The sequence below is a fragment of the Lepidochelys kempii genome, chromosome 13 (assembly GCF_965140265.1).
Source record: "Lepidochelys kempii isolate rLepKem1 chromosome 13, rLepKem1.hap2, whole genome shotgun sequence".
Classification (NCBI taxonomy): Eukaryota; Metazoa; Chordata; order Testudines; family Cheloniidae; genus Lepidochelys; species Lepidochelys kempii.
This window is the reverse complement of record NC_133268.1, coordinates 34643536-34657911: the sequence shown is the minus strand read 5'-3', so window position 1 is coordinate 34657911 and position 14376 is coordinate 34643536. Positions and strand designations below refer to the sequence as shown.

Here is a 14376-nt window from a genome sequence, read left to right as displayed (position 1 = left end):
ATATTTATCCTCTTCCCTGGCAGCTGCATCACCCCAGCGCAGGGAGAGGCTGAACTCTGGAGGGGCATCGGCATCCCCAAAGGAGCATGTCCTCCAGGGGCCATGTCGGTGATTAACTGATTGACACCGATCACCCGGACCCAACTGGGGAGTCCAACCCCGACCTCCAGGGCAGAGAAGAGTTTGGCTTTAGAAAACCTGAGCTCCTTTGCCGCGTAGATTCCAAGGCCAGACGGGACCATTGCGATCCTCTGGTCTGACCTCCTGTAGAGCACAGGATGGCGAGCTGCCCCAAATTGATTCCTGTTTGAACGAGGGCAGAGCTTTTCAAAAACCAGCTGCCAGGGCCTGAGCTGCCACCGCAGCCCTTGGCAAGTGTATCCCTGGAGCTAAGTCCCACCAAGTTGTCTGTGGTCTACTAGAAGTTGCCAGGTCCCGTTAGGTTTTGGGTTGGACTATTCAAAGTACAGTGACACTCCTGTATAACTCTCCTGTCCAAGAGCCTATCCAGTGTCTTTTGTACAGCCCCGTAAGCAGCCCGGTACCCTGTACTGGCCCCCAAAACAGGCGGCGCGCCTGGTACTTGGGTTCTCTACAGCCAGAAGCGTCTTTTGCTGAGATCTCCTGGAATCGCAAGAGCAGCTGCTTGAACTCTTCCCTTTGCCGATCGTTTCCCAGGGCATCTGCCCGCTGAAGCGTGTGACAATGTGGGAATATTCTGTAATATGTTTATGAGGCCTGGCTGTGCCTCAGTTTCCCCTATGTGCTGTGTTGTTGCACCATGAGTGAAAGGGGACTGCTGGCTCCCTGGGCAGACTGAGACACATAAGTGTGGGTGTCCCCTAGCCATCTGACCCTAAGTCTCCATCTCAGGGGAGCATCTGAGAAGACAACCCCGAGGAGCCAACACCTAGCACCCAAGGACCGCGAGGGGCATGGACTGCCCCACCTCTCTGCAGGGAAGTTGAACAACCCCCCAGCAGGAGAAGAAAGGACTGGGAGGTGTGAGGTGGAGGATGAGAGCTGGGGCCTGGGAGAAGTCGGGGCTCTCACCTGGAGGTCAGGCAGCGCTTGAACCAAGGGGTTCCCTTCAGCTTGGCAGGGCTCTGGACTACCCAGCACGGTCTACACTTCACCCTTCATCTCTCTGTGCTACCCTAAGGACGTCCTAGTCTGTGTCCAGGTGACTCATGAACCCGACTGTTCTGACAGCGCCGTGTGACCGTCACTGCCAATGCTGGGCTAGGCGCGTTCATCCCGGCAGCGCGGCCAAGTCTCCGTCGGGGGCTGTCTCTCATGGACTTGCTGGGCAGAGCTCATGGGTTGCAGCAGGGGGGCTTCAGGCCCAGGGGTCCAGTCTAAGGAGATGGCGAAGCCACGTGGATTACCCTGGAGTAAGAGCTAGAGTCTGCGGGGGCCCTCAAATACACAGAGTTACTGGCCCAGCCATGAATGTGAAAGAAAAACCAGCTCTGTGTGCTTTTTATGGGGGTTATTAAAAATCAGTAAACAAGGAAGCCTTTAAAAGCAATTAAACTTCTCATTAAGGCTGGCTCCTTTTCAGCTTTATGAAACTAACCCAATATTAGAAGATACATTGCTCAAATTGGGAAAACAACTGGGGCTGAGCCAGTCAATGAACAAATGGACAGTCCTGTTATATTGAATCAGCAATTGAACAAGTCAGGAAGGGGCAGATTTTTAAAGGAATTTTATTGCCTAGTGGGATTTTCAAATGCACTCATTGAAATCAATCAGAATGAAGCATCCACATGCTTTTGAAAATCCTACTACAAGCCTAAATACCTTTAAAAATCTGGCTCTTAACGGACAGAGCAAGTGATCGAGCCATGAGGTTTGTGCAGGTCGTGGTTACTTCTTAGAGTTACTCATCCAGGAAATGTAAGGAGGCCTCATTTAGCTCCGAGCCCTTCGAAGTTACTGTACAATTGGGATCTGTCCAGAGAGCAATCGGGATGCAGCGTGTGGAGACACTAGCTTTGATCGAACCCGCTCGCTAAAGATAGCAGTGTAGCCAGGGCGCCATGGGCAGCCCCTGGCACAATCCCAGCTGGGACCCTGAAGACATACGCAGGGGGATAACCTCTCTGGCCGTGGCTACACTGATCTTTGCAGGGGCCCAGCTCAACCACAGCTCTACACGTACTGCCCCGACACAGGGCGGACGTCCCCTTGTACAGCTGGCTCCCTGCCCGGACTAATGCCCCTACTTTTGAAACAACAGCCGTGAGCAGCAATAAGTCCCCCGTTTCCAGAGGAGAGCGGGTTCCCCAGCAGGTGAGGATGCTCCGGTGCTCTGATGTGCACTAATAAAGGGCATGCAGGGAACGGCACCAGGCACACAGGGCTGCGAGCGGGGGAAGGAGCTGAGAACAGGCGTCATCGGTGCATGGAACAGGCCCTGCAGCAGTGCCACTGGGGGTGGGGAATGGGAACAACCGCTGAGCAGAATGGAGCCGTTCACATGTCTCAGAGCTATTGCTCCAGGCCGGCTTATCGACATGGGGTGTCCACTCTGTGCTGCCCAATATACAGTATTGCCGTCCCTTCCCCACCCCCACCCTCTGCTGCCTCTCGTGCCCAATATATAATATAGCCGCCCCTTCCCCACCCCCACACTCTGCTGCCCCTTGTGCCCATTATACAGTATAGCCGCCCCTTCCCCACCCCCACACTCTGCTGCCCCTTGTGCCCATTATACAGTATAGCCGCCCCTTCCCCACCCCCACACTCTGTTGCCCCTCGTGCCCATTATACAGTATAGCTGCCCCTTCCCCATCCCCACCCCCACCCTCTGCTGCCCTCTGCACCGTCCGGCCCTCTGCTGGTGAGTCCCCTGGCAAGGAGACCCCTGTACTCCTCTGCTGACGACACCTACGCAACACTGTGCTGGGACAAGGGGTTCCGGGTCCCTGGCGCTGCACATGCGCCTCTGTCCTGTGATCATGCACATGGCGAGGGACCTGAGGCCAGCCAAGATGGGCAGGGCCCCTCCATATTTTCTCCATCACCAAGCTCTGCCCCACTCCTCAAACTGATCTCCAGATCTCCTCATATCACAACCACCGCTCTGCCAAGCCGCTCCGTCTTACCTCCTCACCGTTCGGCTGCACCCAACCCAGGGACTGCAGCTGCCATGCACACGGCTAATTCCCTGTGGTGCTTGCCGATTCCAGGGGGGCAGCGGTAAAGTTGTGTGGGTGTCACAATTTGTGTCCCCCACTCCGTGGTCCAACAAGGACACCCACCCTCAGCCTTCTGGCTCAGCTGTTGCCTCCCTTGGGCGGAGACCCACATCTCTCTCCCTCCTTTGCTAGCTCTATCCCCAGGAATGTCAGCCTACTTCACTGTGCTCCTCAGAGAGGGTGAAGTGTATAATTACCACAGTCAAACTACCGCTCCCTTCTTTCTAAGAAGCACCTTTATCCTTAAGGTCAAAGCATTCCAGAGAAAACAGATCGGAAACCCAAAACCTGCCCCACCAGCAGGTAGGCAGCAGCAGGTCCTGAGTAGCTGCACCCACCCGATGCTGTCCAGATATTATTGGTGCCATCCCGCTATTCGGGCTGTGTCTTATATATGTCATTATTCCCCCGCCAGGAAAAACAAGTGTCCCGGCTTTGCACACATGCTTTCTGGGCCCCCTAAACATTACGTACACACCCTTTTCCCCTGCTGAAAGATACGAACCGCAACACTGAGTTCGGGGGTGGGAATCATAGAATCACTGAATCATAGAATATCAGGGTTGGAAGGGACCTCAGGAGGTCATCTAGTCCAACCCCCTGCTGAAAAGCAGGACCCATCCCCAATTAAATCATCCCAGCCAGGGCTTTGTCAAGCCTGACCTTAAAAACTTCTAAGGAAGGAGATTCCACCACCTCCCTAGGCAACGCATTCCAGTGTTTCACCACGCTCCTAGTGAAAAAGTTTTTCCTAATATCCAACCTAAACCTCCCCCACTGCAACCTGAGACCATTACTCCTTGTCCTGTCCTCTTCCACCACTGAGAATAGTCTAGAACCATCCTCTCTGGAACCACCTCTCAGGTAGTTGAAAGCAGCTCTCAAATCCCCCCTCATTCTTCTCTTCCGCAGACTAAACAATCCCAGTTCCCTCAGCCTCTCCTCATAAGTCATGTGTTCCAGACCCCTAATCATTTTTGTTGCCCTTCGCTGGACTCTCTCCAATTTATCCACATCCTTCTTGTAGTGTGGGGCCCAAAACTGGACACAGTACTCCAGATGAGGCCTCACCAATGTCGAATAGAGGGGGACGATCACGTCCCTCGATCTGCTCGCTATGCCCCTACTTATACATCCCAAAATGCCATTGGCCTTCTTGGCAACAAGGGCACACCGCTGACTCATATCCAGCTTCTCGTCCACTGTCACCCCTAGGTCCTTTTCCGCAGAACTGCTGCCTAGCCATTCGGTCCCTAGTCCGTAGCTGTGCATTGGGTTCTTCCGTCCTAAGTGCAGGACCCTGCACTTATCCTTATTGAACCTCATCAGATTTCTTTTGGCCCAGTCCCCCAATTTGTCTAGGTCCCTCTGTATCGTATCCCTGCCCTCCAGCTATCTACCACTCCTCCCAGTTTAGTATCATCCGCAAATTTGCTGAGAGTGCAATGCACACCATCCTCCAGATCATTTATGAAGATATTGAACAAAACCGGCCCCAGGACCGACCCATGGGGCACTCCACTTGATACCGGCTGCCAACTAGACATGGAGCCATTGATTACTACCCGTTGAGCCCGACAATCTAGCCAGCTTTCTACCCACCTTATAGTGCCTCCACGGTGAATCCTGCCACTTGCAAAGCTGCTGAAGGAATTTGAAGGCCCAATGAGAATTGAGATTTTCAAATCCCTTTGAAAATCACAACCTGTAAATGGGAGGAGGAAGAAAAGTGCTTGTGAGCTGATGTTTCCAGGTAAGGAGGGAAGATGGATGCTTCAGGCACCAGGGCACAGGAGAGGGGCCGCTGGTCATGCCATGAAAAGGTTGTTGTTGGGGAGCCAGGGGAGGGGTGGGGGATTAGAGGGGTGAGGGAATGAGTGGCTGAGTACACTGGGGTGCAGTGCGGAGAAAAAAGAGGTGTGTTTGCAGGTGCCTGTGGGTCAGGATTGCATTAGCAGGAGCGTTGCCAGCAGATTGAGGGAAGTGATTATTCCCCACTCTTTGGCACTGGTGAGGCCACACCTGGAGTATTGCGTCCAGTTTTGGGCCCCCCCACTACAGAAAGGATGTGGACAAATTGGAGAGAGTCCAGCGGAAGGCAATGAAAATGATTAGGGGGCTGGGGCACATGGCTTATGAGGAGAGGCTGAGGGAACTGGGCTTATTTAGTCTGCAGAAGAGAAGAGTTAGGGGGGATTTGCTTGCAGCCTTCAACTCCCTGAAGCGGGGTTCCAGAGAGGATGGAGCTCGGCTGTTCTCAGTGGAGGCAGACGCCAGAACAAGGAGCAATGGTCTCAAGTTGCGGGGGTCGGTGTTGGGGGGAGGCCTAGGTTGGATATTAGGAAACACTATTTCTCTAGGAGGGTGGTGAAGCACTGGAATGGGGTTACCTAGGGTGGTGGTGGAATCTCCTTCCTTAGAGGTTTTTAAGGCCAGGCGTGACCAGGGCCGTCCCTACCCATACAGAAAATATGCAGCTGTGTAGGGCACCAAATTTCCTGGTGCCCTACGCAGCTGCATGCGGCTGCAGCCCTTGCTCCGCCTCTTCCCCATGGCCCTGGCCCCTGCTCTGCCCCAGCCCCACCTCTTCCCACCTCTGCTCCGCCCCAGCCCCGCCGCCACTCCACCCCTTGCACTGAGGACTGCAGCAGGGGTCGTGCCTGCCCTGCACTCGCTGGGCGGCGGTAATTGGAGCGACCCGGCCCCAGCCCGCTCTGTGCCGCTGGCTCCCAGCCGAGCTGCTGGTGAGTGCTGGGGGGCGGTTCCCTCTGCCCCCCAAACCCGAAGGCTGGGAACCAGGGGAGCAGATCGGAGCGGCCTGGGGCTGGGTCACTCCACTTCCCGCCGCCCCGTGAGTGTGGGGTCAGGCCCGCCCTGTACTCACCAGGTGGCAAGAAGTGGAGCCACCCGACCACAACCCGCTCCATTCTGCCAGCCCTGGGCTTGACAAGCCCTGGCTGGGATGATTTAGTTGGGGTTGGTCCTGCCTTGAGCAGGGGGTTGGACTAGATGACCTCCTGAGGTCCCTTCCAACCCTAATCTTCTATGATTCTATGATCTAGGGAATGTCGGGGAAGAAGAGCGTTATGAAATAGTTTGGGTAGTGTTGCTTTTAAAAATGAGTACAGTGTGATTTGCTAATGCTTTGTGATGCATGCTGCATTTTTATGTGTGTCCAGAAAGGCAACGAGGCTGGAGCTAGCGTTCCTCTGTTTGTTTGTTAATTATGTGGTAGGGCTATATTTGTGTAATTATGTCTGTAGCTGTTAAGGTTCAGAAGGAAACCTTCCAAATGTGACCTGAGAGCAACTGAGGCAGCCAAGTCTACTTGAGTTTGCAGAGAGCCTGAAACGATAGCTTGACGTGGGAACTCCCCGATTTATTTTAATGGGCCACAGCTGCAATATTAGCGAAGCACTCAGGGCAAAAGGAGCAACAGCTGCACATGCCATTCCTCAGTCCCCTCTGAGCTAGCCAATGCCACTAACACAGGGCCAGGTTGGAAGTGGTGCCTGTAAGAGGGAAGGCTCTGTATCCCATTCCTTGACACAAACGCTCCGCTGAGCCAGCACATCCTCAGCTGGGCTGGATTTCACTTGGCATCCTAGAGGTGAAAGGCTGCATAGTCTGCTGCCCAGTCTCTCTGGAGGAGCCTTTCACCCTGATCTGGAGCTAGGTTGGGGACCTAGAGATGAAAGGCTCCATATTCCATTCCCCAGATGCCCTGAGCTCTGAAGCTCATTGGAAAGAACCCCAAACTTGTCCTTCGTCCTGATCTCATTTCTCTTGCCTAGTGGACAGTTTTGCCCCACGTGCTGCAACGCATTGTCCAGTTTTTAGGAACGGAATTTATGAAGCCGGCTGGGCAATGAGTCCCGATCCCTCCCCTCCAGCACACCTCCCGTTAAGTAACATGCACACGAACAAAAGGAAGAAACACGGCAGGAGTCACTTTATTTTACGCTTTGGATAATTTTGTTGATACAAAGTTATTTATGTGAAATTGGAGTCTTTGGTCGCAGCTTCTAGTAAAGACGAGCCCTTGAGAAAACTGACTTGGCTAATTCATAGCCAGAAGTAACAACAGGCACAAAATAAAACTACACACAATCCTATGTGACTGAGAAAACACACTGAGGCTCTTCCCCCACCCTTTTCACCTGTGATCTGTGCAGATCACTGAAGGGTGGTGATCTCTGCCTGCTGTGTAAGGGTTACTTCCCAATCCCAGAGCTGATTTTATGTCTGGGAGTGAGCCACCGAAATCCTGCCTAAAATCCCAGCTTGCAGAGGCGTAATCACAGCGCTCCCTGAGCAAACCTCTTGATCCCATGTGACAGGAGAGTGGAACCAGAGCGACGGCAGCACTATGAGGTAGGGGTGTCATTCGCTCATGCACATATACTCCTGCGAGTGCAAATAGCAATGCACCTGTGTTAGCGCGGGGAGTAGCAGCGGAGGCACGGTGGAGCCCTGTTAAGTACAAACCCGCCTGAAACTGGTGTGTATGTTACTCCTGGGGGAATTCTGCACCACTGTGCAATGCAGAATTTGCACAAAAATTAATGTTGTGCACACAGAATTTCCTTTCCTCCCCCCGAGTAGAAATGGGCTGCAGAGCTGCTGGCCACCACTACGGGCTTCTGGACCCGGCAGAGCCCAGCTCGCACATAGAGGACATTGCTGGTAAGAGGTGGGGGAGGAACTGGAGGGTTCCCAGCAGCAGCAGTTCCCCGCACCCCATGTAAGAAGGAGGCAGCGTGCAGGAAACTCCACACAAGCTCGGGACCCAGCATCAGGCTGTTTGTTCCTCTGGATTCCTGGGCTCTGCGGGGAGGGGGTGCGAGTGTCTGGCCCCTCTCCTTGGCTCTGCCGGGAAGGGGGCAGAGAAACGGGGAATTTTTTGTGTGTCTGTGTTGTTACAGGTATTTTGAAATAAATTATGAAAATAATTGAAACTGGTGTGATTAAATCGTGTTATTTTGATAAATAATATATGTGATATTTTGCAGAATTTTAAAATATTCTGCCCAGAATTTTAAATTTTTTGGTGCAGAATTTTTAATTTTTTGGTGCAGAATCCCCCTGGGAGTAATAGTATGTGCTCAGCATGGCTCGGCTGGGTGGGGATGCTGCAGCGTTGATCCTTCTAGTCAAAGAGTGAAAAAATGCTCTGTCCATGCTGGCTCAGGAAATGCTTTTCCAGCCATGTTAGCTGCAAACCCGTTGGCAACCGGTTTTCTGGAAGCCCATGGTACGATCATTATGGTAGATTGCAGGGTTGTGTCTCTGTATCTTAATCCTAGTTGCTATTCCTAAGGGCAGACTGGGCCTCACTAAACACCCTGCACTGCAAAGCCACTACGACTACTGTAAAATACTAACCCTAAATATACCCCCGACAACCCCAATTCTTAGCAATACTGCAAGGCAGCGAGCGGGCCCTTAGGTATTCCTGGGAGCTCCCTATTTCAGATCACTGGTTAAAAGGCGGGAGGGGGACTTCAGTAGGTGGGTTTGGATTGTCGTTGAATTTCATGTCACGGCAGAACAAGACGCTTTTCTTGCCCAGGCCCAGCTGGTACTGCCATATGTAGATCTTCTCTCTTGGCTGCAGGGTCAGGCTGACAGACTCTTCCACGTCGGTGGCCTCGCTCCAGTTCTCCTTCTCCGTGTTGACGCTTTTCCCGCCGTATTGAGTAGTGAGGGAGAACTGGTACTTGGCAATGGCTTCGGTGAGGGCTCCTGACTGGTATGATGCTGAGATGCTCACGTTCCAGTTGTGCTCTATGCTGCTCATCTTCTCCTTGGCATAGCCCACCTTCCTGGTGATCTTCTTGTTCCAGGTGATGGGCGTGTTGGAATCATTGGAGATGGTCTTGATGGCCTCCCAGGTGCCGAAAGCTGAACCCTGGGTGATAGCCAACCCACCAGGGAGGAAGTTGACCACATCCGGGTGGAAGGAATAGGTTACGGCATCCACGTTCTCGTGAAAATTGGTGGTTCGATAATACTGGATCCCCCATTCGTCATGGGGCTTGACAAAATAATAATAGCCCCTGACACCCCAGTAATAGAGGCCATCTCTGCAGGACGGGTGGAGGCTGTATTCGACAGCATCAGAATCGGTGTTCATGTTGGTGACCTTGCGGTAGACACCTTTGCTCTGGAAGACAATGTAGAAGTGCCCAAAGGCTGAGAGATAGTGGTCTCCTCCCTGGCAATTGGGGTGGAGATTGTAGACTACGGCTGCTGTGTCCATGTTCATGTTGGACACACGGCGATAAGACCCTCCTTTGATGATGTAGAAGAGGTCATCCTGGTAGGCGAGATAGTGCTCCCCGCCCTGGCAGGAGGGGTGCAGACTATACACGTTCAGATCTTTTCCTTGGTTGAAATTGGTCGACCTCATGTAGCAGCCCAGGTCTGAGCGGACGATGTAGTAATACTCGCCCACTCCGCAGAAATCGACCCCCGGGGCTTTGCTCTTGGGGACTATTGCAGGCATGGTGTTCAGCACTAGAAGATAAAATAGTTTCTTCCCATTAATTATTTTGTATTGGAGTGGCACCTAGAGCCCTGGGATCACAGCCCTGTTCTGCTAGGCATTTTACATACATGTGGTAAGAGAGGGTCCCAGCTGAGAAGAGATTACAATCTCCATAAGACAGCATGGTGGGGCCTATGGCTAGGGTGACCAGATGAAACGGAGAAAATATCGGGACACATGGGGGAAGCAAAAAAAAAAAAAAAAAAAAATAATGGCCGGAGTTCCCGAAGCAAAAAACACCCAAAAAAACACCGGAACGGCCAAAGCCACAATATCGGGACAAATGGCATCCCGACCGTGCGTCGGTCGGGATGTGGGACAAAGACCTAAAAATCGGGACAATCCCGATTTTATTGGGATGTCTGGTCACCCTACCTACGGCTGTGATGAACAGGACCCTATCCCGGGATAAGGGCTGGGGAGCTGAGATCAGGGTGGGGAGGAGCAGCTCTAAACGATACCATTAAGAACAAGACTTTGCCCTTCTTCAGTCCCTGACGCTTTAGGCTCCCAAACCCGCTGCAACATTCAAACCAAAGTTTTCAGAAATGGCCTCTGGGTGTGGGGGGGCCAGCTCAGAACTTGATTTTTGGAGGATAGTTGCACTCAAGGCTTCCCGATGCTAGCTGGAGAATGGGGGATCAGCGCTCCGAGAAAGCAAGCCAGGGTACTTAGAGCACCCCAATGGTCAGGAGTCAGGCTGGCAAATGTTCCCAATGAGATAAAGGAGCATTTTTCCCATGGTACAGGGCGATATGGGCAGCATGGGCTATGGCTTAACCTTTGTTCCCCCCTCTCTTGGGACCCCCCTACCCCCAGTCCCCTCAGGATCCCTGTTCCCCGGGAACCCCTTCCCCCAATCCCCTGAGGATCCCCCTTCCTGGGGACCGCCCTTCCCCCAATCTCCTTAGGGTCACCCCTTCCCAGGGACCACCCTTCGCCCATCTCCTCAGGATCCCCCTTCGCAGGAACTCCCCTTCCCCGTATCCTCTCAGGATCCCCCTTCCAAGGGACCCCCCCTTCCTCTCATGATCCCCCTTCCCGGGGAACCACCCTTCCCCCATTCCCTCAGGATCACCGTTCCCAGGGACTCTCCTTCCCCCCCATCCCATCAGGATCCCCCTTTCTCAGGGGGAGAAGGGGGTCCCAGGACAGAGGGGATCCTGAGGGGATTGGGGGAAATGCAGCCCCTGGGAACGGGGGATTCTCAGGAGGAGAAGGGGGACCCAGGAATCCCCCGTTCCCAGGGGCTGCACTTCCCCCAATCCCCTCAGGATCCCCTCTGTCCTGGGACCCCCTTCTCCCCCAGTCCCCTCAGGATGACTGACAGATATATAGCCAGTTGCTCTTGTGGATCAATATTAAAAATGTTCATGAGCCCAAACAGCCATGCTAACCAGCTAACCAGATGAGCTAAAGGAAAGCAGCACAGGGCAGGACGGAGACATACATACCCCCCTTCTTGGGAAGCAATTAATATGGTGGCGTGTGCACCGTCCACAGCAAATCTGCTGCACACACATTCATCTAGGAGGCCTGTATTTATATCCACTAGCTGGAGGGAATGGCACATATCCCCCACCAGCCGTTACTTGTTGCATGCCTTTTTTGGCTCTGATTTGGTAACCACATTCCATACCAGTCTGGACGTGACAGCACTCCCTGCCTGTACCAGGACACAACCCCAGTGTATCTTGTCTTTGTTCCCTCCCGCCTTGTGAAATAGCTCAATGTGAGAGAACAGCACGGTGGGGGAAAGCAGACCAAAACAATGAGGTCAGCACAGCATTAAGGTTCCTTGGTGCTTTGTCGTCCTCTCGCAGTGACATCGCCTCTTTGTTCTACTGCCTGGGGACACACCGGGTAATAACCTCAGTCCCAATGGCCCGCCACTCCCACAGCTTGCGGCTATGCAATTCTCCATCGGGGTTCTCCCATCGCTGAAATTCATCCACCTCCCCAAAGGGCACAGCTAGGGTAGCGGAAGAATTCAGAATCCTCCCTGTTCCATCTGGGGATTTCGATTTGTGTGCAAATGCAAAGTCTTTGAGATTGCAATTCCATGGCATGGACAGGCGGAGTCAGACCAGTCCAACGAGGCAAACGAGGCCACTGCCTCATGCCTGTCAGGTTTAGAAAAGGGAGCCAACCAGCGGCGAGGGAAACCTGTAACGGAGGAGCAGCACTGCGTTGTTTCTAGTCACAACATCTATGTACATGTGACATCGCCTCTTTGTTCTACTGCCTGGAGACACACCGGGTAATAACCCCAGTCCCAATCTTTGACAATGACTCTACAGTAGACAGGAAACCAGATCCCCAGGAGAAGCTAGGAGAGTCTGTCTTTAGCAATCTTTAGTATACATATCAGCCCCTTAACTAGGCCCCGCTGACAGGGCGGGGCAAAGGGGGCAACTGCCCAGAGGCCCAGGCAATTTAAAAGGGCATGGGGGACCCCGGCTCAAGTCGGTGCAGAAGGAGCCAGGAATGGGCTGGGGGAACGAGGACCGGCAGGAAGAAAGGAAGCAGGAAAAAGAATGAACAGAGACACGGGGGTGGAGCTTTGTAGCCTCCAGGGGGAGCTGGGAGCCCAGGCTCAGCAGCTTCTCCTTCCCCAGCTGTGGCCTGCACCAGGGACAGACTTTCATTGAAAGTCTTTGTGTGCCCACCCCGGGGGGACTTTCTCCAGCTGGACCCAGCCCCGGGCTCTGCTGCCCCTGGCCCAGAGCTATAGGCCCAGCTGAGATCATGGCCCTATTCTGCTAGGCATTTTACAAACATGTAGTAAGAGAGGGTCCCAGCCGAGAAGAGATTACAATCTCCATAAACCAGCATGAACCTGCGATGAACAGGACTCTATTCCAGGAGGAGGGCTGGGGAGCTGAGATCAGGGTGGGGAGGAGCAGCTCTAAAAGATACCTTTAAGAACAAGACTTTGCCCTTCTTCAGTCCCTGATGTTTTAGCTCCCAAACCCACTGCAACGACAAACCAAAGTTTTCAGAAATGGCCTCTGGGTTTGGGGGGGCCAGCTCAAAACTTGAATTTGGGGGGGATAGTCGCACTCAAGGCTCCCCGATGCTAGCTGGAGAATGGGGGATCAGCGCTCCAAGAAAGCAAGCCAAGGTACTGAGAGCACCCCAACGATCAGGAGTCAGGCTGGTAAATGTTCCCAACAAGATAAAGGAGCATTGTTCCCATGGTACAGGGGGATATGGGCAGCATGGGCTATGGCTTAACCTTCGTTCCCCCCTCATGTGGGACCTCCCCTCCCCATTCCCTCAGGATCCCCCTTCCTGGGGACTGCCCTTCCCCCAATCCCCTGAGGATCCCCCTTCCTGGGGACTGCCCTTCCCCCAATCCCCTCAGGATCCCACTTCCAGAGGACCCCCTTCCCCCAATCCCTTCAGCATCCCCCTTCCCAGGGACCTCCCCTTTCCCCAATCCTTCAGGATCCCCCCTTCTTGGGGACCACCCTTCCCCCATTCCCTCAGGATCCCAAGTAGTCTTGAACAAGGGATGGGGGGGACCCCGGCTGGGATTCATGAGCCCTAGATTCTCATCCTGGCTCAACCACTGACCTCTTGTAGGCAGCTTCAGTTTTTTTTGCCTCAGTTTCCCCCCCTGTAAAACAACACCCACCTTCTTTGTACAAACCTTTGGAACGTATAGGAGAGAAGAGCCTTGTCTGAACTCCTCTTTGGTGCATTTCCTACCATTCCTCTCTACTAGCTAAACTGCTGAACAATCCTGCCTGGATTATACCAGTGCCCTTCTCCCATGCTCTCCCACTCACCCTAGTGCTGGTGCCTCTGTTTCCCCCGGAGAATTGATCCAGCTGTCTGCAGAGCTGGCCTCCCCCTGGCTGCATAAGAGTTAAAAGAAGAGGGAACTGGTGGCAGAGAAATATCTGATGTTAAGTATTTCATAATCCAGGCCCACAAGAAGCGGCAACGCCCCATCGAAAGGGGAAGCTTTGCCCTGACCCATGGCAGGGTGGTTGGGACATACTCTGCTCACACTTATCACAAAGACCTGCCCCTCGCTGTGCACTAGGGTCCCCATCCCAGTGCCCTCCGGGGTGCTGGGGGGGGGAGTGACTAGCACTGGGTGGCGTCCCGGTGCCGGGTCAGGATGCACATCCTCATGGCACCGTGGGAGGCAGATTTCCTCAATTCTGTGATGCAACCCGGCAGCAGAATTAACCCACATTGCCAGGGCAGAGTTAATGGAGTGGCTGGGCGCTTTGTAGAAAAATGCACAAACATCAGCACAGAACAGGGCACAGCACCCCTTCCTGAGTCACCCATCCCACTCTCTGCCCCCCAGCACCATGCTGGGGCATTTGGGTCAGCTCTGATTCCAAGGGTGGAATGCCCCCTACTGCATCCCCTCTCACCCTCTGCCAAGGCGCACCCCTTAGGGTTACTGATCCAAATTTGGGGTCATTTGACCCAGAGGTTCCTGAGATACAGGCTGCCTGGAAAAAAATACCAGCTTTTCTCACCGTTGATGTATTTTTGCAACTTATTCTTTTTTTGCCCAGACCTGGGGGGTTGAACCACAGCTCTGGTGCTGGCATGGTGGTCTCGCTCCTTTGAGGAATACCCCCTGTGAGTGCA

General features: G+C 53.5%; 1 protein-coding gene across 3 annotated transcripts; it reads right to left on the bottom strand.

The window, feature by feature from the left end:
* Window positions 1–7139: 7139 nt before the first annotated feature.
* LOC140896608 (uncharacterized) lies at window positions 7140–13665 on the bottom strand. Of its 3 annotated transcripts, none has more exons than XM_073308499.1 (2): window positions 13551–13665; window positions 7140–9725 (listed from the first exon to the last, which is right to left on the bottom strand). In XM_073308499.1, exon 2 carries the CDS (start codon window positions 9712–9714, stop codon window positions 8683–8685), a length of 1032 nt encoding a protein of 343 aa, XP_073164600.1. In that variant the 5' UTR covers window positions 9715–9725; window positions 13551–13665; the 3' UTR covers window positions 7140–8682. The 3 variants fall into 3 exon arrangements, with proteins under 3 accessions (XP_073164600.1, XP_073164598.1, XP_073164599.1); XM_073308497.1 differs by lacking the exon at window positions 13551–13665 and adding an exon at window positions 13397–13544; XM_073308498.1 differs by lacking the exon at window positions 13551–13665 and adding an exon at window positions 13412–13544.
* Window positions 13666–14376: the final 711 nt, after the last annotated feature.

Excerpts from the sequence above, each read along its gene's own strand:
- LOC140896608 (XM_073308497.1), bottom strand. The coding sequence starts at position 13,463 with ATGCACCAAAGAGGAGTTCAGACAAGGCTCTTCTCTCCTATACGTTCC. Across the intron at positions 9,726-13,396 it reads CAAAGGTTTGTACAAAGAAG|TGCTGAACACCATGCCTGCA; the intron begins GTGGGTGTTGTT and ends TTTATCTTCTAG.